The sequence below is a fragment of the Dreissena polymorpha genome, chromosome 4 (genome assembly GCF_020536995.1).
Source record: "Dreissena polymorpha isolate Duluth1 chromosome 4, UMN_Dpol_1.0, whole genome shotgun sequence".
Classification (NCBI taxonomy): domain Eukaryota; kingdom Metazoa; phylum Mollusca; class Bivalvia; order Myida; family Dreissenidae; genus Dreissena; species Dreissena polymorpha.
Window position 1 is genome coordinate 138,478,337 of NC_068358.1, and position 25,337 is coordinate 138,503,673.

The 25,337-nt window shown below is 34.3% G+C and overlaps 1 protein-coding gene across 1 annotated transcript; it reads right to left on the minus strand.

Moving 5' to 3' along the window:
• Positions 1 to 5,038: 5,038 nt before the first annotated feature.
• LOC127876896 (COMM domain-containing protein 5-like) lies at positions 5,039 to 25,305 on the minus strand. The gene is made up of 7 exons (XM_052422403.1): positions 25,034 to 25,305; positions 22,950 to 23,110; positions 20,550 to 20,578; positions 18,738 to 18,788; positions 17,219 to 17,314; positions 10,752 to 10,827; positions 5,039 to 5,999 (listed from the first exon to the last, which is right to left on the minus strand). The coding sequence occupies exons 1-7, from the start codon at positions 25,185 to 25,187 to the stop codon at positions 5,898 to 5,900; spliced, it is 669 nt and encodes a 222-aa protein (XP_052278363.1). The 5' UTR covers positions 25,188 to 25,305; the 3' UTR covers positions 5,039 to 5,897.
• Positions 25,306 to 25,337: the final 32 nt, after the last annotated feature.

Here is a 25,337-nt window from a genome sequence, read left to right on the forward strand (position 1 = left end):
AATAACGGTCGATTATTTATCAGATGAACGGAAGAAAAAGTGATAAATCAAGCAAAAAAAAAGAAAAATGTTTTATTTTAAAGCCATACAACTTATTTGGCATAGTAAATTTAAGTATAAATAAGAAACATATTTTATCTATGCCAATTAGAATATATCTGGTGATTACAAGGTAGAAATCCGGTTTTTTTTGCGCTTTAAAACTTAAAAATAATCGCGTTAGTGGAAATGGACGTATACGTCTAGAAATCCTACTTTTGGTTTTAAAAGCGGTACCGTTTTAAAAATAATAAAGTACTTGCTAACTAGGCTATAGATTTAATGACAATTTTGCACACTTTCAATTGCATCTATATGTATTGATTAACATGTGTCTCATTTCAAGGTCAGATGCTTTAAGGGCAACCACACATGAATTTTCGTTAAAATGTATACCAGTGCATATTAAGGTGTCAATTGCCACACTGCATCAAAATTATTGCGTTGGCGAAAACCCGGGCAGCCGAGATAAATTTGACAAGCCACATTACAGTCATGTGTGCTAAAAAAGATGCGTCACGAGAAATTCGCAGGTCACTTTCTAGACGCCAAACTTTCATTTTCGCCGTCCAATCGGTTCCGAGAATGCTAATGAGGACTGGGTTTACTTGTGATTATTATTTTTGATTGACGCCGGCCAATTAAGTAAGCGTTTAACGCAGATTGTTTAACACATAATTATAGTTTTACAATTTACGTAATTTAAAACGGTAATTAATACAGTACGACAATGTTATGAAAAGTTAAAAGCAAATTGTGAGCAATCGAAACCCTATGACGAGTAATTTGTGAAAACAACAACTCTTAAAGGGGCCTTTTCACAGATTTTGACATTTTTTAACTTATTCATTAAATGCTTTATATTGATAAATGTAAACATTGGGTCGTAAAAGCTCCAGTAAAAAATCAAGAAAAAAAATAAAAAAAGGAAAAGAACATGGCCCGAGGCAGGTTCGAACCAGTGACCCCTGGAGTCCTGCCAGAGTCCTAAAGTAAAAACGCTCTAGCCTACTGAGCTATTCCGCCGAGTACACATTCTTGACGTATTTAATACATTATATAAGCAATCTTCGTAGTTTCACAAAATTTAACGACAAAAACAAAACTCTCCAAATTATTCAATCGTTTCGCGTTGCAACGCTTTATAATTTTTAGGTTTTAAAATCGTCAAAAGATGCATTTAATGGCTATATTAGAGCATGGTTAATGTTCAGTATTACTGTTTCCTCACAAATATCATAAATACAACGAAAAATTACGAATCTGAAACAACTTTTTTCAATTTTGTCAATTTACCAAAGCGTGAAAAGATCCCTTTAAAGAATCTACGCGGTAGCAATTTAATTTCAGTACATGTATATTTCACAGGTGATTAGCGTGTCGCTATGATATTTATTAATGAAAACATCATTGCGAATGATAAATAATCATATTATAACGAAAAATCAACTTTTATGGAAAAAAAATCACTATCAAATATATATATATAACAGTATTCAACTCGAAATCACCCGAAAACAGGGTGCATCGCTTTGAACAGCCATTACTTCGTCAATTATGCAGCGATTTTCACGATCTCGGTCTTATTGAACGCATAAATGAGTTTCCTTTCTGGAAATGTACATGTCTTGCAATATTTGTACAAATACTGGGTCAACTTTTAAGAAATAACACGATACACAACTTGTGTGACCCACTTGACATCGATCAGACAAGATTTCAGACTGAAATCGTCACGGAGTTAAGAGCATTTTCCCTGCAAAGTTCACGGACCTCGATACCATAATTCAATAAAACGTATGAACAAACATTCTTACCGTGCTTGCCGTTGCATTATGCATCAAAACTAACTGTCTAGCGCCGTTTGAAACCTTTGTTTACATAGGCCAGTTCATTGTTATTGTTTTGATTCCCGATTTTCGCGCATGCGCAATGCACTGGTAGTCAAAAGCATTGCTTGCAGCTAACGCAAAGCATATGGATAACGAGACTTGTTTAGTCAATAAATCGAAAAGAAACTAAAAAAACAACACCTAAATAATATTTTAAAAATATCATGTTTAGTGCCAAAAGAATGCATTAACACATTTATTTGCATTTTAAAAGAACGCGTCATTAGCATAAAAGTAATTAAGATTGTCTGAAGACTGAACGACAGAAAATTCGACGCAACAAAGAGCTCTATGCATTAGCCGTATAATTATTTGCAGAAAAGCTTCAATAAAAATAATGATACATCTAATTATGAAATTATCATTGCATGCGTAAACTAGAATAATAAAAAATTAGTGATAGCTTGAATTTGTCAGTGTTTCATTGAAAATAAACGTACTACAAAGCCCTATTAAAAGCGAAGTTCATGACGGTATTTACATGTAATTTTTATTTGGATGGGTGTTGTTCAGAGAATGACTTGAGTAATATTAACATTCAACTGAAAAACACAACCTCACATGATGTAAATTGAACTGTGTATTCATGTATTTTGTAAACTCGTTACTAGTGATCGAGTATGAGTGACAACTATCTAACATTTAACACACACGCACAAACACACACACACACACACACACAACATAATATATATACATATATAATATAATATATACACATTGTTTCATTATTATTTACCCCCATTGATGTCAAACGTAATTTCTTGTTTTTATGATGTATTTCGTGCATTGCCGTAACATTACATCTTCATACGGAATGACGTATTTATAATTAACCGATGCCCGCTAAATACGTTAAATATTTTTTATTTACATTTTATAATTCATAAATACTTTATTTTTTTTTATAAATAAAACGGGCTTGTATCTTTACCGTGTTCAATTTCCGATTATCTATAGACTTCAAATTTGTACAATAATTATGTAACATATCTAATTTAAGCAACTGTTAAGTATGTCGGTGGTAAATTTATTCAACCAAATGCCTAGTTACTTAATACTACCAGAATGAAGACATGGTGGCATCATCAATTGCGTTTAATGACCAGACTGTCATCTGCCACCTAGTGTGATTTATGACACCATGTTGTTAGTTAGGTCTGGACAATATCTGATCAAAACGAGATAATGGGATTAGGCAGAACAAAGGGGCAATTAAACACCGGAATACAAAGGCTTAAACGATTTTAAGATTGATGCAAACAATCAAATGAAAACTATTGCATTTAATTTAATTAAATGTTTATTTAATGTGTCAACATGTTAGTTTTCCCGGACCAGGAAAAAGGTCCCAGTCCAGACAAATACCATTATGGTTAATTTGTAAATGTTTTTTATTTGGATTTGCTCTATTTATTCATTGTGTTCAATCTTAGTTGTTTCAGTAACGTAGAACAACTTGTTGGCATGTTGAAAAATAAAATCTAAATATAATCGTTTAAATTTAATCGATCACGCTCTATTTCTCCCCATTGATTGTATCTTTCTTTTGACTACCAATATAGCCCGGATGTAAACACGCAGGTGCGCGTGACGTCACGCGTGAACTGGTCTATACAGTTCAACTAACCGACATTTTAAACACACGAGTGATTTCATTGGTCTAATGCGAAGGTGTGTCATTACACCTTAAGATTTCATTCATGAATCCTGTCTGATCGCTTTTAAGTAGGTCACGCGAGTTGTGTATCGTGTTATTTCTTAAATTGACCCAGCATTTGTAGAAATATAACAAGATATATACATTTCCAGAAAGGAAATTCATTTCTGCGTTGAATAAGACCGGGTTCATAAAAATCGCTGCACAATTGATGAAGTTATGGCTGTTCAAAGAGATGCACCCTGTTTTCAGTTGATTTTCAGTTGGATGCCTTGTTATATTTGATAGTGAAATGTTTTTTCAGAAAAGTTGATTTTTCGTTATAATATGATTAATTATCATTTAAAATGATGTTTTCACTAATTAATATCATAGCCACACGCCAACCACCTGTGGACTGTACCCGAGTTGTATTCCCGTCCAAAATCCGATTTCGTAAAACGCGCTACCGATTACCGAAAAACGATATTGTTTGTCTTAAACAAACTTCTCTTAAAAAAACAATGCATAAACATGTTTTTATTATCAGTTTCGATAATATAGAAATATTAACAGAAAATTGACATAAATGTGAACATAATAAAAAAAATAGCCGACAATAACCGATTTAGCTTTAAAATTCCCGGGTACTTTTAAGTATATTTTCCGTACCCGGGGTACATGTAAGTAGTACCCGAGCCGACATTGACCAATGAGCGAAAATAACGGGTCAAATAAGCAGTTTAGTGCACCAAGTCCTCTGGTCTTAACGATTCACCGAACAAAGTTGTATTGTTGAATCACTTATATAAAATAATTCAGTTTCTCAACTACATACATTCACATATTGACGTCTAAAATGAACTTATTTTTAAAGGACCCTAAATAGCAAAATAGTCAATAAACAAATAATGATTTATAATTGTCACGGATGATTACATTGTTTTTCAATTAATAAAGTAGTGCACTATGATACGTCATAGTCATGTGGTATTTTCACACATCATATGTAGTCATTAAGAATCTGAGGCTATACATAGATCAGGTAAAATCAACCTACAGCCAGCAACTACCTCCCTTAACTATTAATAGTTATGTAATTTATGTAATGTTTGCCAACTCTTTGTTAGTATCTTAGATGCCTATAACGAACAGGAACAGACTTTTCACCGATAAATAAAAATAACACCCGTTTTACAAGTAAATTCTACAAGCAATGAATAGCGATTTCTATCATAGTAAATCTGATCAGCATCGGTCAAAGCAATATCTTCTTACAAAACAAAGGGAAACATCAGTTTCACTAGCAGCAGAAAAATTATCCAAATACATGTATCTACATATGTTTGTTGATAGATTGGTGATTTATCATAGCATCATTCAAAAATCAATACAATCATTCACACACATAACTTTGGTCATTAGATTATGCTTTTATATGAATATGCCTGGATAAATAAGTCACGAATGTGTATACATAATTTTATTTTTTAATTAATTGATGTTTAAGTAATACATGTAAATATGTGAATTTCCTGACAGAACAGTTGTTTAAACAAAACAAACATACTATTCACTATTTTTACAAACACATTTGAGGGTTATCCCTAAAATTCATACAAATAATTATTTTTTCTTTAATAACTAGGTATGTGGAATGGCATGATGAATTTCAAAGCTGCTACTATCATTCACGTCTTATTTAGTATGGTGTTCTCATACATTTCGTGCAGGGTCTGAATTTTTTTTGCAAGAAAATAAACGAATCAATATGATTTCATAATAATCATCATACAGTTAAACAGTAATTAAATCATACTTGTCATCACATATGCAGCTATCTAGCCAAGCACATGTTTCTAATCAGTCTTACAACATAATTGTTTGTAAAACAAACACAATGAAATGATGATGACTGTTACATTTGTCAACAAACATAATGCAGAAAGCTTAATGTAAATTATAACAAATGATTATTTCTTCAGATAAGAAACAGTTTTTCTGTTGCAAAATAGAGAAATAAACAAGCAGAGTGTAGCCACAAGGAAACAATCTTTATAAAGAATCACAACATAATGCCAAGCAGTCTTGCTATCAGTGTTGCATATAGAAACATCCTTGTAAGTTTTGTCAATAATAAAACAATACAATATTATAATAAAATCCGTGTTGTCTATGGGTATTTAATTATAAAGTCCTATTAATCAGACGGAGCCATTAAATTATTTCTCAAAATAAACACTACTTAATTAGATGTATAATTAAAATAATGTGAAAATGAATAACTATGTACACAGATGATAAGACTATACAATAGTGATTTATTTTCAGTCTTTGATCTTTAGGACATTTCGCTGCTCCAAGTCTTCCATTTCCTTCAGAACAAATGCAACGTTGTAGCGCAGTTCATGGAATTTTGAGACAGGTACCTGAAGCAGGAAAACAATACATTTATGTCATACAAAATAGCGTCGTATGTTATATACCTCCAGGGTGGTTCCAGACCAGCCTGCCCATCTGCACAGTCTAGTCATGTTCAGTCCTTCATACAAATCACGCTTAAGGTTTATTGGCCTCATTGGCAAAAATGGTAGCTCCTGCGGATGAGCAGGCTGGTCTGGAGCTACGCTGGCAGCATATGACATAAGACTAATGTTTTCATGTAAATGCTCATATTGTATAGATTACCGTGTCTCATTCATGTTTCTTCAGAATGACATAATGAACAACAAAGAACAATAGTATGAAGCATTATATTTTTCAAAGAGCTACACTTCATTTTTTCACTTTTTTTTTACTTGTTCAAACTCAAGTAGTATTTGAGATCTAAGTATTGGAACACCGGCAATGCAAGCTGAAGATTTGTTTTCAAGATTGCTGAAAATGCAGCTCTCATCTACACCTCAAGACAATTTTTTTTCATAAAATGCGTAAAAGTCTTGATCTGTACTGGTTTTTTTTCACCTGGTCATAATGTGATGCCTTTCAACAAATTTTAAACACACATGAATTCTATGCATTGATCAGCACTTGAAGATTGTCAATGTATCTTCTTTTTAAGACCAAATTTGCCTAGGCTAGAATGCAATAACTTCAAGGCGCTTTACCAAATCATGAATGATATTCAAATTATCACAATGGCTTAATTTAATATGCTGGACTAACAGCCTGTTGATATATTGGTTTGCCCAAACAGGACTGTGTATCCTTCCGTCAATTTGACCTTATGACTTTTTAATGAATGTAGGTTAAAATGCCAGAGGTAAAAATGCCAAAAGTAAAAATGCCTATATATAAACAAAAGGCCCATGAGGGCCTGAATCGCTCTACTGCTATAAACACTGTGTGAGTTTGGAAAGAATAATATGGAAACTGTGTACTTAATCGCGCAAACAAGGAGAAATTTCTCAAATTCAAGGGGAGATTATTATGTACTTATTTCTCTGATACTGCTCATATTCAATAGGGTTCAGGTCCTCATTGATATAAAGATACTGTGCAAATTTGGAAATAATTGGATGAAAATTGTGGAATTAATTGCGTAAACAAGCGGGATTTGAAAATTTTCTCATATTCAAGGGGAAGTCATTCTGGACTTATTGCTTCGATATTGCTCACTCTTTTTAAAAAAGAGTTTGAGTCCTCATTGATACAAAGACACTGTGCAAGTTTGCCAAGAATTGGATGAAAATTATGGACTTAATCACATAAAAAAACTGAATTAATTCTGGACTTATAACTCCGATATTGCTCATTTTCAATAGGGTTTGACTCATCATTCAGATAGACACTGTGCAAGTTGGGAAATGATTGGATGAAAACTGTGGACTTTATTGCATAAACAAGCCTTATTTCACAATTTTCTCAAGTTCAAGGGCAGATAATTCTGGACTTTTTACTCTGATGTAACCCATTTTTCAATAGGGTTCGAGACCTCATTAATATAAAGACACTGAACAAGTTTGAAAAGAATCGGATGAAAACTGTGGACTTTATCGCGTAAACAAGAAAAAGTCTAACGCACGCACGCACAAATGGCTCCTTTTCAACAATAAGTTGGACAAATTTTCTTCACTCTCAATGGGGTTTTGGGCCTTGATGATATAAAAAATCAGTTGAAGTTTCAAAAGGATAGAACTTTATATGTAAACAAACAAGAAATGTGTTTGTCGGAAACACTATGTCCCCTTCTGTGCCGCTTTGATTTTTTTTTTACCTTTGACCTTGAAGGATGACCTTGACCTTTCACCACTCAAAATGTGTAGCTCCAGGGTTTGACTCATCATTCAGATAAAGACACTATGCAAGTTGGGAAATGATTGGATGAAAACTGTGGACTTAATTGTGTAAACAAGCCATATTTCACAATTTTCTCAAATTCAAGGGGAGATAATTCTGGACTTTTTACTCTGATGTAACCTATTTTCAATAGGGTTCGAGTCCTCATTAATATAAAGACACTGAACAAGTTTGAAAAGAATCGGATGAAAACTGTGGACTTTATTGCGTAAACAAGAAAAAGTCTAACGCACGCACGCACGGACGACAGAAACCACGCCATGACATAAGCTCTTCAGGCCTTCGGCCAGTAGAGCTAAAAAATAGTAGTGTTGAAAATGCCATAAGAAAAAATGCCATGAGCAATATTTCTTAGGATATTGAGTACAGAATGGGACGATTCTATGCTTTTTTTACTAATTACTTTGTCTTATCGAACAATTTGTATTTATTATAATTGTGTTACTAATAAATCTAAACTGTAATTGTGTTTTTGATGATCAGTCATCAAAGAAACCTATAAAATTCCTTTTAAAATATACATTGAATTTTAATTCTTTTAATGGAATTTTTTTGTGTGGGGACCATACTAAGCAATGTGACAAACAAACAGGGTTTTGATGATGATTATGTTTACTGATGGGGATTTATTGTGCATGAATCATCAAACAAAAATAATTGGGGGAAAAAAAGTGATATTTCTTTTTTGATTTGTCACTAATAATTGTTTTTTAGAAATTCTTTAAAAGTCTTCTTTAACATTTATGATACAAATTAAAATTAAAATTTTATTTAATATCCTTCAAGTTGATACATAACTCACATACCATTACCAAAAATTGATACTGTGTCAAAACAAGGCGAGACTCCCAATTCAAATAAATATGCAGCAGACAACTTTGTAAGTATCTAAACGAAAGAAGGACATTCTCTATGTTTGCAAATGGATCAATGCTCAAACATACTATTGTATTTAACTATACAACATCTGGCATTTTTATGTCCCCCAGACTAGTCTATACTGGGGGATATATAGTTTTTGCCCTGTCTGTTTGTTTGTTGGTTTGTTTGCGTCAAATTTAACATTGGCCATATTTTTGCAATATTGAAGATAGCAACTTGATATTTAGCATGCATGTGTATCTCATGGAGCTGCACATTTTGAGTGTTGAAAGGTCAAGGTCATCCTTCAAGGTCAAATATATGGGGGGGGGGCATAGTGTTTGACAAACACATCTTGTTACCTCTGGAAATTCATTTTTTACCACTTAACTTCTGACATTTTTTCCTCGGGCATGTTTACTCTGATATGTTAACGGCACATCCTTCTTAACAAGAGATGTGCTCGTCAGAAACACAATGCCCCCTATTGCGCCGCTTTGAAAAAAATTATTAATATTTTTTTATACCTTTGACCTTGAAGGATGACCTTGACTTTGAACTTCCACCACTCAAAATGTGCAGCTTCATGAGAACGCTGCTTTGATTATTTATTTTTTGTTGACCTTTGACCTTGAAGGATGACCTTGACCTTGAACTTCCACCACTCAAAATGTGCAGCTTCATGCAGGTTTTTTTCCCCACTTTTTGGGAAGATAGCTCATGGCTTTGGAATTGGGAATTTTATAGGCATTTTCATGAAATTGGGAAAATAAATTCATTAGCCTTTTTATTCCAAACGAAAAGTCCACTGATTAGGGAAATACTAAATTTGATATAACTCTTTATAATCATACAAATTAAAAGAAAAAAAATCATATAATACTTTGTTAGATGTAATTGAATTAAAATTGAGATAAAATACGCATTAGACACTTCTTTCTTAAAAAAAAAAAAAAAAAAAAATTTTTTTTTTTTTGGAAATTGGGAATTTTTTGCCACATTTTGGGAAAAAAGTATACTTTTTGGGATAGACAACATAGCCGAATTTCGACTATAAAATCGTGCCAAAAAAACCTTGACATGAGAACGCCGCTTTGAATTTGTTAAAAAAAATAAAATCCTTTGACCTTGAAGGATGTTTGACCTTGAACTTCCACCACTCAAAAGGTGCAGCTTCATGAGATACACATGCATGCCAAATATCAAGTTTCTATCTTCAATTATGCAAAAGTTATGGCCACCGTTTAAGTTTTTTTTTTGACGGACGGACAGACAGACATACACACATACTGACATACTGACGGACAGTTCAACTGCTATATGCCACCCTACCAGAGGCATAACAAAATGATTGACATGAGATGACATCAGGCTAAGAATTGCAAAGTTATTAACCAAAGTTTTTTTCATGAGATGGTAACACAGATAATCAATGCTGGGTTGCTTTTTGTTTTATCTTTAATCTGTTGTGCTTAGCCTAAATCAGTAAGTCCCAATAATGAAGTGAGCCTCCACTCTTCATGACCAATCTACAAAGTCAGTCAAGGGAAACTAGACCCCTTTTACATACCGGGAAATATTGTAGTGTAACCAAAACAGTTTTAAAAATTATTGAGTGTTATTCTATATTGTATTCAATATTGCAGTATGACATTTGACACAATTACCCCAAAATGAGAGACCCCCTACTATAAATTATGAAGAACCTGGAATAATATTAAGGGACCCTAAATTTCCTGGGTACAGCCCTTAGGGTTCAGTAGAATTTGCCCAGAAAATGTTTGGAATGCAAACACACAGACTGATCAAGATTTGCAAAGCATTACACTTAGATTTGAGCATCAGACACGTGTGCCCCTTACATTATTCCACCAAAAACTATCATCAAAAGCAACACATGTCAAATACACATGTATATTATCTGACTTATCACATTTCACACATTACTGGTAACTCATTAACTTCCAAGAATATCCTGGTATGTTTCGTATCTGTTTTGTAAAAAATGTCTTTCATTTTACCTCAAATGTGTGAATGTTTCCATCTGATAATGTCATCTCCATTAGCACAGTTGGCTCCAGCACCCTATTTAAGACACTGAAAGAAAACTTACATGTCATAAAATAGGAAAATTAACAACTTGCCAGTACTACTGTAGATACCAAAATAGATTTCTAATGTTGAAAAAAAGGAGTTTGCAGTGTTTCTTACGTAAGGACGTTTTAACAAATGTTCAGTATTGTATATATGCATATCTTTGTACATATCTTGCATTTTATAAACATGTTGATCAGTTTAGTAGTTAGAAAACCTTATTTTATCACATTATTAAAGTATTGAAAACAACAAGAGATACAGAAAACATTTCATTGTAACATTCACTGATTCTACTGGAGAACTGACCATGTATTTATTTATTTTTTAAATATTTTCTTACATCAATTACAAAAACGTTATATGCAAATATTTTGAGAGTTAAAAACAATTATGTGCTTGCATAAAGTATACCTTTTTCACATAATATCCAACACTAACAATATGTTTTCAAAACATGTTTTCAAAACTTTTTCAGTTTTTTTATTTTATTATGCCCTTAAGCATTCACCTGAGTTTGAGGTAAACAAATGAGTTGCGTTCTGAGAAAGCTGGGCTTAGTGCATGTGCGTAAAGTGTCATCCCAGATTAGCCTGTGCAGTCCGCACAGGCTAATCAGGGATGACACTTTCCGCTTTTAAGGTATTTTTAGTTTAAAGGAAGTTTCTTCTACATGAAAATCCAGTTAAGGTGGAAAGTGTCGACCCTGATTTGCCTGTGTGGACTGCACAGGCTAATCTGGGATGACACTTTACGCACATGCATTAAGCCCAGTTTTCTTAGAATGCGACTCAAGTTAACTAGATTTTTTAACACATATGAACCAGATTCGAGCTTGGCCCAAGTATTGTCATTGACAACAGGTAGTGAAATAACACCATTTTGGGACTATTTATTGCATTGTGGAAAAAACGACTAAGTGCCATCTTTCGGACCAAATTCATCGCAGCCAACATTTTTTTCTTTGAGATAAACTACACATAAAAGTCATTCAACTGAACAAGATTCAACCATAGTAAAAGAGAAAATGAAGAGACACTTTTCTGGACGTAGGAAAAGACTCATGGTCAATTGCTATATAAATGGCTCCCCATCTGTGGGGGCATAAAAATACGAGTTCAAATTAAATTGTGATTGCAGATTCAATAATATTATGAAATATGTATTCAAAGAGTTTTAATGGTTGTGGTTAACAAAAAACACTATATAAACAAAATAATACTTATGCTGTTTTCAGGGTATCTAAATTTATACTATTCAAGATTAGTGTTAGCTGTATAAATTTGTTTGTTCGCCAATACTTATTTGCACTACAATTTACTCAATTCTTATTATGCTGAAAAGGCAAAAGATCTGTAAATTAACATTGTTTTAGAGGTAAATAAAGCACAATGGTTTTTCAAAAACAAAGTTGTTTTCTTTCTCGTAAGGTATGTTTGTGTTGTTTTCAGCATCTGAGGTTATCACTGCACCAATGACTTGTTATTCCATAGCATTATTTATACCAGCACTGCTCCTGTTACTATAAAATAAGTTCCTATGTCTATCACATATATCCTATCCATTAAATATATGTAGAGAATAACAGGTTACTGTCCTATTGTGATGTAATATATCAGGTGAGGCTTAGACTTAGACTAAACATGTTTTGTACTTGCCGAGCCTAATATATTACATAAAGATAGGAGACTAACCTGTTTTTCTGTTTTATGAAATTTTAAAAGTTAATGACGTCACGATGGCTTATTGATTTGTAAACTATTGAACTATGCTTTTACAGGTACATGAAAACTGTAATGTTGAACAACAAAATTTTATGTGGTCTTTGCAGTTGTTTTTGCGATGTCTTGAAACACAAAGTTGTTTTCAGTATCAGAAGTTGTTTTTCATGTAAACATGTTGTTTTCGGTATCAAGTCATACCGATAAAGTACACTCAAAGAAAAATGTTACTGGTCTTTAATGTTGAGTATGTAATTAAAATGTGAAACAAGAGCTGTCACCATAGGATGACTTATGCCCCCTATAAACGCTTGATAGAAGTTATGAGCTTTTTTCGAAACCTAAACGCAGATTTCGAAACCTAAACGCGCACCCTAAGTTCAAGGTCAAGGTCACAGGGGTCAAAATTTGTGTGCGTATGGAAAGGCCTTGTCCATATACACATGCATACCAAATATGAAGGTTATATCTGAAGGGACATAGAGTAATGAGCATTTTTCAAAACCTAAACGCAGATTTCGAAACCTAAACGCGGACCCTATCTTCAAGGTCAAGGTCACAGGGGTCAAAATTTGTATGCGTATGGAAAGGCCTTGTCCATATACACATGCATACCAAATATGAACCTTAAATCTCAAGGGACATAGAAGTTATGAGCATTTTTCGAAACCTAAACGCAGATTTCGAAACTTAAACGCGGACCCTATCTTCAAGGTCAAGGTCACAGGGGTAAATTTTTTTATGCGTATGGAAAGGCCTTGTCCATATACACATGCATACCAAATATGAAGGTTATATCTCAAGGGACACAGAAGTTATGAGCATTTTTTGAAACCTAAACGCAGATTTCGAAACCTAGACGCGGACCCTAAGTTCAAGGTCAAGGTCACAGGGGTCAAAATTTGTGGGCGTATGGAAAGGCCTTGTCCATATACACATGCATACCAAATATGAAGGTTATATCTCAAGGGACATAGAAGTTATGAGCATTTTTTTAAACCTAAACGCAGATTTCGAAACCTAAACGCGGACCCTAAGTCCAAGGTCAAGGTCACAGGGGTAAAATCTTTTGTGCGTATGGAAAGGCCTTGTCCATATACACATGCATACCAAATATGAAGTTTATATCTCAAGGGACATAGAAGTTAGAAGCATTTTTCGAAACCTAAACACAGATTTCAAAACCTAAACGCTGACCCTTAGTTCAAGGTCAAGGTCACAGGGGTCAAGATTTGTGTGCGTATGGAAAGGCCTTGTCCATATACACAGGCATACCAAATATGAAGGTTATATCTCAAGGGACATAGAAGTTATGAGAATTTTTTTAAACCTAAACGCAGATTTCGAAACCTAAACGCGAACCTAAGTTCAAGGTCAAGGTCACATGGTAAAAATTTTTGTGCATATGTAAAGGCCTTGTCCATATAAACATGCATACCAAATATGAAGGTTATATCTAGAGGGACATAGAAGTTATGAGCATTTTTCGAAACCTAAACGCAAAGTGTGACAGAAAGACAGACAGACGGACAGACAGACGGACAGTCCGATCACTATATGCCCCCTTTTCTTCGAAAGGGGGCATAAAAATACAACAATTATTGGGTAAAATATTGCAAAGTTGAGATATACACAAACATGAATCGTTTAATGAATTTATAAAAAAAAATGATGTGCCTATGCTTGGTCTAGATGTAATGACAATTTATAGGCAAAAATGTAGGGGTCCTTGTGGAAATTATTTTTGTTGTTATTGTACAGCATATATCTAAGTGACTGTCCCTAATAGTTTGCGGAGCTTAAATCTTTTGTTTAATTTTCAACTTCTGTTGAGTTTGAATTGTCTTGCGAATGACCTTGAATTTAGCCAATAGAAATATTTGGAGTAATTTGCTGATCAACAACTTGTTTTGAGAAGCAGGACTTCAATTCCAAAAAAAAATGAAACAAAATATATATTAACCAAGGAATGTCGTTAAAATTCCCTCCGATCCTAGCTTGATGTGACCATTGATATCAGGGTGCAGGATCACATGACTTTGTGGGTTTTCCCAATTAAACGTTTATGGATTAAACAGCCCGGTAAGTGGTGCTTTTTTCCCCCCAATAACTTTTTTAAACAATTTTTCTTAAGAATTTCAACTAGTGCATAAAAGACAGATTTTCATGCTGCTTATGGCAATGTGAAATACATCAGAAATACTTTATCTAATAAGCATGTGTTTTTGTTCAAAAATTCTATTTTTAACTGCATTCATGTCAACAGCAATGCAGCAGGCAAGGTGAACAATTTTTACCGATTTCAGACTAATTCAAGGATTTATTCTTATACCTTAAGATAGCAACACAAACTGCAAGAAAATCTGTCTTTTATGCTCTTCAGACTTTTGCAAATGTATTTCAATAAGTTGATATATTTGCAAAAATAAAGTTCTTAACAGTGTGTTTACATTCTGTACAGCCCGTGTGTAAGCCCCTGAAATCCCCGTTGATTCTCCACCCTGATATATTAATTTATTAAACAAGAGCTAGGTTTGTGAAACACAATTCCCCCTACTGCACTTTGAAGCAGCACAGCAGCTATATCTGAAGGCCCATAACTGTATGTGATTTTGTCAAAATCTGTAACACATAACAAAACTTTAGTATTTTTATGTCCCCCAGTCTATACTGGGGGGAATATTGTTTTTGCCCTGTCTGTTTGTTGGTTTGTTTGCGTCAAACTTTAACATTGACCATAACTTTTGCAATATTGAAGATAGCAACTTGATATTTGGCATGCATGTGTATCTCATAAAGCTGCACATTTTGAGTGGTGAAAGGTCAAGGTCATCCTTCAAGGTCAAAGGTCAAATATAGGGCTTCAAAGCCTTTTTTAGACTGTACCAAGGTATAATTGTTTTCTTACATTTCTTCATTACTTTCTCATGCTTTTTTCCTTTTCCTTTCAATAAAAGTTCTAAACCTTATCATTTAGGTTAGAAAACACACAAGTGTGTTACCAAACGTAGACAAGTGAGCAATTTAATACATTCCAAAACAGATCTTGTCACATGCAGCTAGTGTATATCCTGACCAGCCTGCGCATCAGAGTTTTGAAATGTGGTCAGTGACCTCACACAATGTCCCAGAACAAATGTGTTAAACCTTTCCCACTCAGAAGCAAAGTAAAAATGGCTATGTGCAAACAGCATAAAACCAGAACAGCCTGCAAGAAACTTGCAGTCTGTTCAGGTTTTATGCTGTTTGCTGCTCATCAGTATCTAAGGGTTGGAAATGAAGCCTTTAAAACTTGGAACTAGTAAGAGAGGTCTAAAATTAAATTTAACTTTTTAAGGGACTACAAATGCATCAAATACGCATATAAGTGGTATAGGGTTACGTAACAACAGAAAACCAGTACAGTAGACTCTCTGTAAACCGGACAGTCTGGGGACCGACCTGATCGTCTGGTTTTCAGAGAGTTCCGGTTTACCAAGAGTAGGCATATTGCCAAAATATACATTGTATGCATTGTGTACAAAATCATATAAGAATACAACAAACCATATACATTTACATGTACCATGGGATAACTGTACTCATGTAATGTTTATGTTTAAAGTATTCTTCAAAAAATGTGTTTTTATTCGATTAAAGGCACAAATCTAGAGCAGGTGCATTGACATTTAAATTTTCGTTTACGTAATTCAAGACTTCATTTTTACCTTCAGAGATGGTTTTGGTTGAGAAGTTGATTCCATGATCAGCGAAAAAAAAATTTCTAATGTAAGCTCTACGCGTCTGCGTTTAGCTGGAGGTTGCAACATTTTAGATTTGAGAAGACTTGTAGATTTTAGATTATTGATACTGAAGATGCGTTTGAAATTACGAAAAGGCAATGAATGAATTTGCAGACGGATGGATGGATATTTAACGGTCATATTTCTCACAGTTTTATCTGACAAACAAACATCCATTTAAGCGTTTTAAACATGGCTATAAGATCTTTTAAACTACCCGAGAAAATCACAAGAAAGTGATCGTCGCAACGGCATGCATTAATTTTGTCATTAAATTGTTTATCATAAGCTTAATAGTGTCGTCAATCACTTTTTTGTGTTACCGCACGTCTATAATATACATTCACAGATTGTTTTGCATTATTTTATCGGACTTCCATAGCGCAGTAACAACTTGACACCTTTATGATATGTTTAATCCAATAATCGATAATTGCGTGAGCGGAATGTGTGAAACGCACGCGCCATGCTGACTAGGTCTTGTAATTTACATGCCTCGGGCATCTTGAGAATTTGGACCATCCGGTGTACTCAAAGTATTTTATGTTGATCATGACGAAATTCAAGGAGGTATCCGTTGGGTTTCCGGTTTTGAGAGAGTTCGGTTTATTCAACATTTTTTAACAAAGAAATAGAAGGGGAAATTACGGGACTGGCCCGACCGTTTGGAATCTGGAGATCTCCGGTATTCGCAGAGTCCAGTTTTGGCAGAGTCTACTGTAGTAGAAACTGTGATGTGTAGATACTTCACATTCAACTTAACCAGGGCATCATGCCGACATATGGGTGAGTAGCACAGCTCGGACTTTCCTATGAATAGTCGAGCTAAAAACTAACCATGAGTACTTTGTGCTTTGATGGACTTAAATGCAGACTCAGTTTGAAGCATACCTCGTTGAAATGCCTACATCGACTCGCCACTTCAGACAGTCTATCTGAGGAAGACGCGGTCTGGACAATATAGAAACTCTGTCAATTGTTGATCTCCTGGAAAGATATTGCCGACGTCAATTCAACACATCAGTTAGATTGCTTCTGTCATAAACCATTAACTGCCATTTACTGCCATTACTATACTATAGACTGAATTTGAATTCCTTCCCCACTATATTCTAATGATGAATTCCTATTTATTAAAAATCACAAACAGTACGAAACGCCCGTCAGAATTTCATAGAAAAAACACGTAATTCATTTGGTATACAAAAGTTCAACTGCTTATAATTGTTTACTAATTTCTATGCGATTCATATTTTGTGGAAAAGTAATGTCTCTGCAAAATGACCACAGGTATTCCTGGTTAGCAGGTTTGTTATCTCTGCATGATTACTGGCAAGAACTCCAATCTACTGGTAGGTCAAAAAGTTTAAACATTTAACTTCCATGAAGCCAGCCAATTGGTCGTTTTTTCTTCTTGATTATACCTATTTGTAAAATATTGTTTCTGTTCTGACAGTAATAGCTGTAGCTGCCTTTTACACATCACATTGCAAATTTGTTTATTTTTGTGTAATTTGATTTTTTACCTTTTTCAAAAGTAGTCATATCTTGACAGTCAGTTAACGGAATCAAATTTTTACAGTCTTAGCTAGGTTTTAAATATTAAATGCACAGACTTATGCCAGTTACTGACAACTATCCTTCTTGAACCAGAGGTATGGGGAGAATGACCAAAGAAATAATTTCAAGACAATTCTGTTAACAAGTTAAAGGGCAGGTCTGGTAATTTAACCTGCGATTCTTGGATATGTAGATAAGCTTGCTAGCTAGGTTCATTGCTGATTTGAATTATTCAACTGTTACACTGCTTAACTCTTTCAGTGCTGGAACCGAATTTTAAAGGCCTTTGCAAACAGTTTGGATCCAGATGAGACGCCACAGAACGAAGAAAATGCTTATTTTAGAAATTCAGCAGAAGACATTTAGCAGACGACAAATTACCCAGCATGCAAAGGGTTAAACTTCCTAACTTGTAGTAACAACAGCCCTGTCAGCATACCAGGCAAAGTCCTTGGGGTCGTGGAGGGGAGAAGGAATGATTGCAGAAAAATTCATAAGGCTGCCCTTAGATTTTATTGAAATTCATAAAACTACAGTAATTAACTTATAAAACTTTGGATGTCCTTTCATGCTTTTTTACTTGTAATACATTACTGAACAATATGTTAAATGTCCTATACTTATTTCACATACAAAAAGTGCATTTTGGTTATTACAACTTAATACCTTTGATAACATATAAATAAAAAAAGACACGGAAAATAAGGTATATATATGCACACTAGTTTTTGGTTCTCTAATACATTTAAAATCTGAAGTTCCATACTAAAATGAATTGGAGAACAGACAGAGACCCCATGGTATTGAAACACAGCGTACTCTGTACTCCAAACGTAGTTATACAGCCTACCTATTTCCAAAGACCACACTTGCTAAATCTGTCTGGAAATCTTCTGGAATTCTGAAAGAAAGAAAATCTTTAAGAACATTACATATAATCAACTGTAGTAGTATTATAGTACATAAATAATTATACCCCCATTACCATTGGTAATGGGGGCTCCCATTGCCATTGGTAATGGGGGCTATACATATAAGAGTCACTTTGTCGGTCTGACTGTCTGTCGGTCGGTCTGTCCCGAACTCTTGTCCTGGCAATAACTATGTTGTTCATTGTGAGATTTTAAAATCATTTGGCACATTTGTTCACCATCATTGGACGGTGTGTCTCGCAAAAGAATAACATCAATATCTCAAAGGTAAAGGTCACACTTAGAGTTCAAAGGTCAAAAATGGCCATAAATGAGCTTGTCCGGGCCAGAACTTTGCAATTTATTGTGAGATTTTAAAATCAATTAGCACATTTGTTCACCATCATTGGACGGTGTGTCATGCGAAAGAATTGCGTCAATATCTCAAAGGTCAAGGTCACACTTTGAGTTCAAAGGTCAAAAATGGCCTTAAATGAGCTTGTCCGGGGTATTACTACGGCGTTCATTGTGAGATTTTAAAATCATTTGGCACATTTGTTCACCATAATTAAACGATGTGTCGCGCGAAAGAATTATGTCAATATCTCCAAGGTCAAGGTCGCACTTTGAGTTCAAAGGTCAAAAATGGCCATACATGAGCTTGTCCGGGCCATTACTATGTTGATCATTGTGAGATTTTAAAATCATTTGGCACATTTGTTCACCATTACTGGGCAGTGTGTTGCGCGAAAGAATTATATCTCCAAGGTCAAGGTCACACTTTGAGTTCAAAGGTCAAAAAAGGCAAAACATGAGCTTGTCCGGGCCATAACTATGTCGTTCATTGTGAGATTTTAAAATCATTTGTTCACCATCACTGGACAGTATGTTGCGCAAAAGAATTACGTATTTATCTCCAAGGTCAAGGTCACACTTTGAGTTCAAAGGTCAAAAATTGCCATAAATGAGCTTGTCCGGGCCATAACTATGTCGCTCATTTTGAGATTTTCAAATCATTTGGCACATTTGTTCATCATCATTGGACGGTTTGTCACGCAAAAGAATTACGTCGATATCTCCAAGGTCAAGGTCACACTGAGTTCAAAGGTAAAAAATGGCCATAAATGAGCTTGTCCGGGCCATAACTTTTTTGTGACATTTTAAAATCATTTGTTCACCATCATTGGACGGTGTGTCGCACAAAAGAATTATGTTGATATCTCCTATATCAAGGTCATACTTTGAGTTCAAGGGTCAAAAATGGCCATAAATGATAATGGCATAATAATTCTTAAAAAATCGCCATAAATTTGATTCTCTTGTTTTGTGAAGACAACATGCAAAATAGTCTGTGTCAATGCGGCACGTGGGGGTATACGTCACGTCTGTGACAAAGCTGTAGTTAATTATATACTGAGGATAATTGTTTATACATTATTTACTAGTAAATCTCTATTACTGAAAGAAGTGTTACCAAAATTACTGAATGGTAATGATTAAATTGGGTATAATCAATAACCAGGTGCTGCGTGTGGACTTCATTTTTAATTTCAAATCAATAAAATTAAAAGAACAAAACGATATATAATGTATTATTCTTGTTCAGTCTGCTGAACATTAACTCTAACCCCACTGTATTCACAAATTTATAATTTCAAAATGAGAGTCACAGAATATGCCTATGCAGATTATGCCTTTAATAATAAACAAAACATAAAATAGTAAGACTTAGGAGTTACATATATACTTACTGTAATTCATGCAAATCTTCTTTGAATAACTGAAAATAAATGTATTAAAAACCAATTACGTGTTTAATCATAAAAGCATGATGATAGATTGTAACAGACAAGCATAGACTTAAACTGACTTGTTTAGAGAATTCAGAATACTTTAAAGTATGGCATTCAACTTCTTGACAAATAAGCATTAGAAATCAAATGTAAAGTATTCTAAAAATAAGTCAAAAGAAAAATGTTGCATGCACCTGGTTTCCAACCATGGTAATCTGAAACAACAGTCTGATGCCTTTAGCACCCAGACATTTTGCTATACAATACAGCTTATATTTTGCTTAATGTTAGCAATCCATTTGTAACCATTTTGTAATAAGAAACAACAGAATAATTACAATTATTCCATTGTTACAAGCTCGGTATAACTTCCTCGATTTCATCTGATGATAACTCCTTAACAAATGTTTTATAGTTTTTTTCAATGTCTGAAGTGTTATTTTGCTTCTATAACTTTTAACTTTTGATTTATTAAACAAAGTAAAGACTAAAATTCATACAAGAGGGCCATGATGGCCCTGAATCGCTCACCTGACTAACCAAATACAATCCCAACCCAGATTTTATCAAGATAAACATTCTGACCAAATTTCATAAAGATTAGATGAAAACTGTGACCTCTATTGTTTACACAAGGTTTTTCTATTTTTTGACCTAGTGACCTAGTTTTTGACCCCAGTTGACCCAAAAACAATCCCAACCCAGATTTCATCAAGATAAACATTCTGATCAAATTTTATAAAGATTGGATGAAAACTGTTACCTCTATTGTCTACACAAGGTTTTTCTATTATTTGACCTAGTGACCTAGTTTTTAACTCCAGATGACCCAAATACAATACCAATCCAGATTTCATCAAGATTAACATTCTGACCAAATTTCATTAAGATTGGATGAAAACTGTGACCTCTATTGTCTATACAACGTTTTTCTATTATTTGACCAAGAGACCTAGTTTTTGACCTAGTGACCTAGTTTTTGACCCCAGATGACCCAAATACAATCCCAACCCAGATATCATCAAGATAAACATTCTGACCAAATTTCATAAAGATTGGATGAAAACTGTGACCTCTACTGTCTACACAAACAAATTGTAGACGTTTTTTCTATTATTTGACCTAGTGACCTAAGTTTTGACCTCAGATGACCCAAATACAATCCCAACCCAGATTTCATCAAGATAAACATTCTGACCAAATAACAAAGATTGGATGAAAACTGCGACCTCTATTGCCTACACAAGGTTTTTCTATTATTTGACCTAGTTTTTGACCTAGTTTTTTACCTAGTTTTTGACCCCAGATGACCCAAATACAATCCCAACCCAGATTTTATCAAGATAAACATTCTGACCAAATTTCATAAAGACTAGATGAAAACTGTGACCTCTACTGTCTACACAAGGTTTTTCTATTATTTGACCTAGTTTTTGACCTAGTGACCTGGTGTTTGACCCCAGATGACTCAAATACAATCACAACCCAGATTTCATCAAGATAAACATTTTGACCAAATTTCATAAAGATTGGATGAAAACTGTGACCTCTACTGTCTACACAAGGTTTGTCTATTATTTGACCTAGTTTTTGACCTTGTGACCTAGTTTTTGACCCCTGATGACCCAAATACAATCCCAACCCAGATTTCATCAAGATAAAGATTCTGACCAAATTTCATAAAGATTGGATACAAACTGCAACCTCTATTGTCTACACAAGGTTTTTCTATTTTTTTACCTATTCTGTGACCTAGTTTTTGACCTTAGTCCTAGTTTTTGACCCCAGATGACCCAAATACAATCCCAACCCAGATTTCATCACGATAAACATTCTGACCAAATGTCATAAAGATTGGATGAAAACTGTGACCTCTAGACTACTGTCTACACAAACAAATTGTTGACGGGCACACACACGCACACACACACACGCACGCACATACGGACGCCGGACATCACACGGTCACATAAGCTCACCATGTCACTTCGTGACAGGTGAGCTAAAAATGGTGGTTTAATCAATCAGTCCTATTAATAAATTCATATTTTAGTGATTAGTTCTAAAAACATTTAAAAACCGGCTGAACCCAAAATAAAATATGCCTGACAGAAATTATTTAAAACATTGAAAAAAGCGGTCACAAGATCCGACTTATTATAATTAGTTATTACATGAGAATGCCAGTCCATTTCAAACTTTGATTGATGGCGTCCAAGCTTTGGACTGATGGCATTTAAGTAGGCGTAGACAAAAATACCTTAAACTTTATGTCCATGGCATAACAAAAATTAAACATTTTTCAGAACTTAAAACAATATGGTATTGTATGTATATAAATATATAAAAGATGTGTACCTCTTGTTTCAAGGATTCTAGTGGCACTCGGAGAGCGTTTTGTAGCAGTTTGAGTAATCCTGAGTATATAATGCTTAAAACTTCTTCGCTAAAGTCTTTACTTTCTAGCTCTTTCAACTGTTTATATTCAACTTCTTTCCCTTCAATGGCTGTCACTATTACTGAAATATAGAATAACATTACCCTATCAATCAAAATTGAATTGAAACAGAAAACTGCAATATACTTAAATATGTGTAAATAATGTCCAAGTGTGTATTTTTTAAATTTAAGTTATGTACAGTCTGTCAAAAATACTTTTGTGAAAAGCATTTAAATAATTTTTGATTGTTACCAATTGATTTAACCCCCCATGCATGGCCAGAATGTATCAGTATTGAACATAGCCATTATTATAAAAGAAGAAGAAGAACCAAACATAAACATAAATGAAACAAGCAATTTGGTTGAATTGATATCCCACCACCCAATAAATTATGTTTATGGAAGGGTGCAAATTTGTGACAGACAGATGGACTGAGGGACCGACAACGCCAATTCTTTATCCCTTCGCCTTTGGCCAGGTATAAATACATGACATCAGTAACCTGGTAAACATACCCATTAAGCAAAAACACAATGGTCACACAGTTTTGTTCCAACATTATGTTTGTTTAATTATTTGTAAATATGTCAAGAATTATCAAAATAACTATGATTACTAAGTCCTCAGAATGGGGAATATTTGTGTTATTTTCTAATGATGAGAATCTTTTAAATATCATAATGATAATTCAATAGGAAGTTTTATTTAAACTGTTCTTCTAAAAAAAGCAATTACTTATATAGTGTTCAATACAGATAAGGTTTTTTGTGAGGCCTATAAAAGACCTGAGCCATGAGCCTTAGACAGTGGTTTTTGTTTTTGACCAAGTAAATAAACGTTTATGTATTCAACACTTACATGTTACTAATTTAACATATGAATGAAAAAAGTCCCTATCTTCTAAACAAACTCCATCAGGAACAGGTATTAAAGTTCTATGCGCATTCACTTTTGAAAATAACTGGCAACTGAAGGGTTAGGGGTAGAACAGCTGTAGAAAGGATTTTATGACCAATCTCCACACATATGATGTGGCAAGGCTTGGGATTAAACCCCCCCATCCTCAGATTTGTAGGCCAGCATTCTACCAATTGAGCAAGCTTGCCTGCTACTGAAGTTGTCAGAAAAAAAGCAAAACATCAAATGAAGTCATGTATATGAATAAAATTACATCATTGTTTGGTGGGTGACAGATTCATTTTATTAATGCTTAGTTAGGTTGCCGTGGTGTAATGTTTATGGTGTCCGCCTAGCAAGAAGGAGGTCATGGGTTCGATCCCCACCGTGGGAGCGTCCTTAAGATCTCCCCAAAAGACACCAAGTACTGGTTCTAGGCCCACGAAACGGACTCGAGAACTTTATATAAGCCTTAGGCTTTCAATGCAGTCGACCTAAAATAAATAGGTTTTAACTAAAATATTAACCTGATGCTGAGTTTATTTATGTATATGGAGGATTTATTGTCTACTATGCACTCTTGATAAAGAGAAAACAAATTTAGAATTTGATTCAGTATCAGATGTTATTTTTTGGTGATTTTTTTATTATTTCCAGGGAAAAAACACTGTTTTGATAAGGATGGCAGCCTTATTTGGTAAAAATGCATCTTATGCCATATGCCAGCAGCAATCTAACAGTCTGGCCAGAAATTGCACTGTCTGTTGTAAAGTCAGTCACCAGGGATGCGCAGTCTGGCCAGAAGCTGTGCTGTCTGTCGAGTGTGGTAAACTCAAGCAAGGTTTTGTCGTCTCATTAACAGGCTGATCTGCATCTACACATAGTGACATGGCATACAACATATTTTCATATTTATACGCAAATGATAGAGTAATAATGCAAAAATATATTGTAAATTATTGATTTAATATCTATTTATAAAATTACTAATGAATAGAGCACAAGAAATCCATCTAGAAAGTCTGTAATATCACAAGATGAAAACGAATCTGAAATCAATAGATGCAAATAACCTTCAGGAAGACAAAATAACTAAACTTACAAACGAGTATTTTCCTGAAAATATTTTTGTCTAATTTTGATAATGGTTTAATCATTGTCTTAATTTCAGTTGGAACCCTAACGCCATAGAATGGCGTCCTGTCATTGGCAAACGACTTGCCGGTGCCTGTCACTTGTATGATTGACATTGTCATAAGTCATCTGTAATAAGTCATGTGCTTTGTCTAAGTATCAAAGAGCAGTATAACTTGTTTTGTTTTCTTTTCACCGCCCACCCCGGAGGTGGTCAGAATCACGTGCCCTATTGTAGACACCCAAGACAAAACGGCGGCCAAAACGGTATT

Bases quoted from the DNA above. Each gene is read 5' to 3' on its own strand.
- LOC127876896 (XM_052422403.1), bottom strand. From the start codon at position 25,187: ATGACAATGTCAATCATACAAGTGACAGGCACCGGCAAGTCGTTTGCC. The intron at 20,579-22,949 runs GTACACATCTTT...ATTTATTTTCAG, and splicing joins TAGAATCCTTGAAACAAGAG to TTATTCAAAGAAGATTTGCA. The intron at 18,789-20,549 runs GTAAGTATATAT...TCTTTCTTTCAG, and splicing joins GAAGATTTGCATGAATTACA to AATTCCAGAAGATTTCCAGA.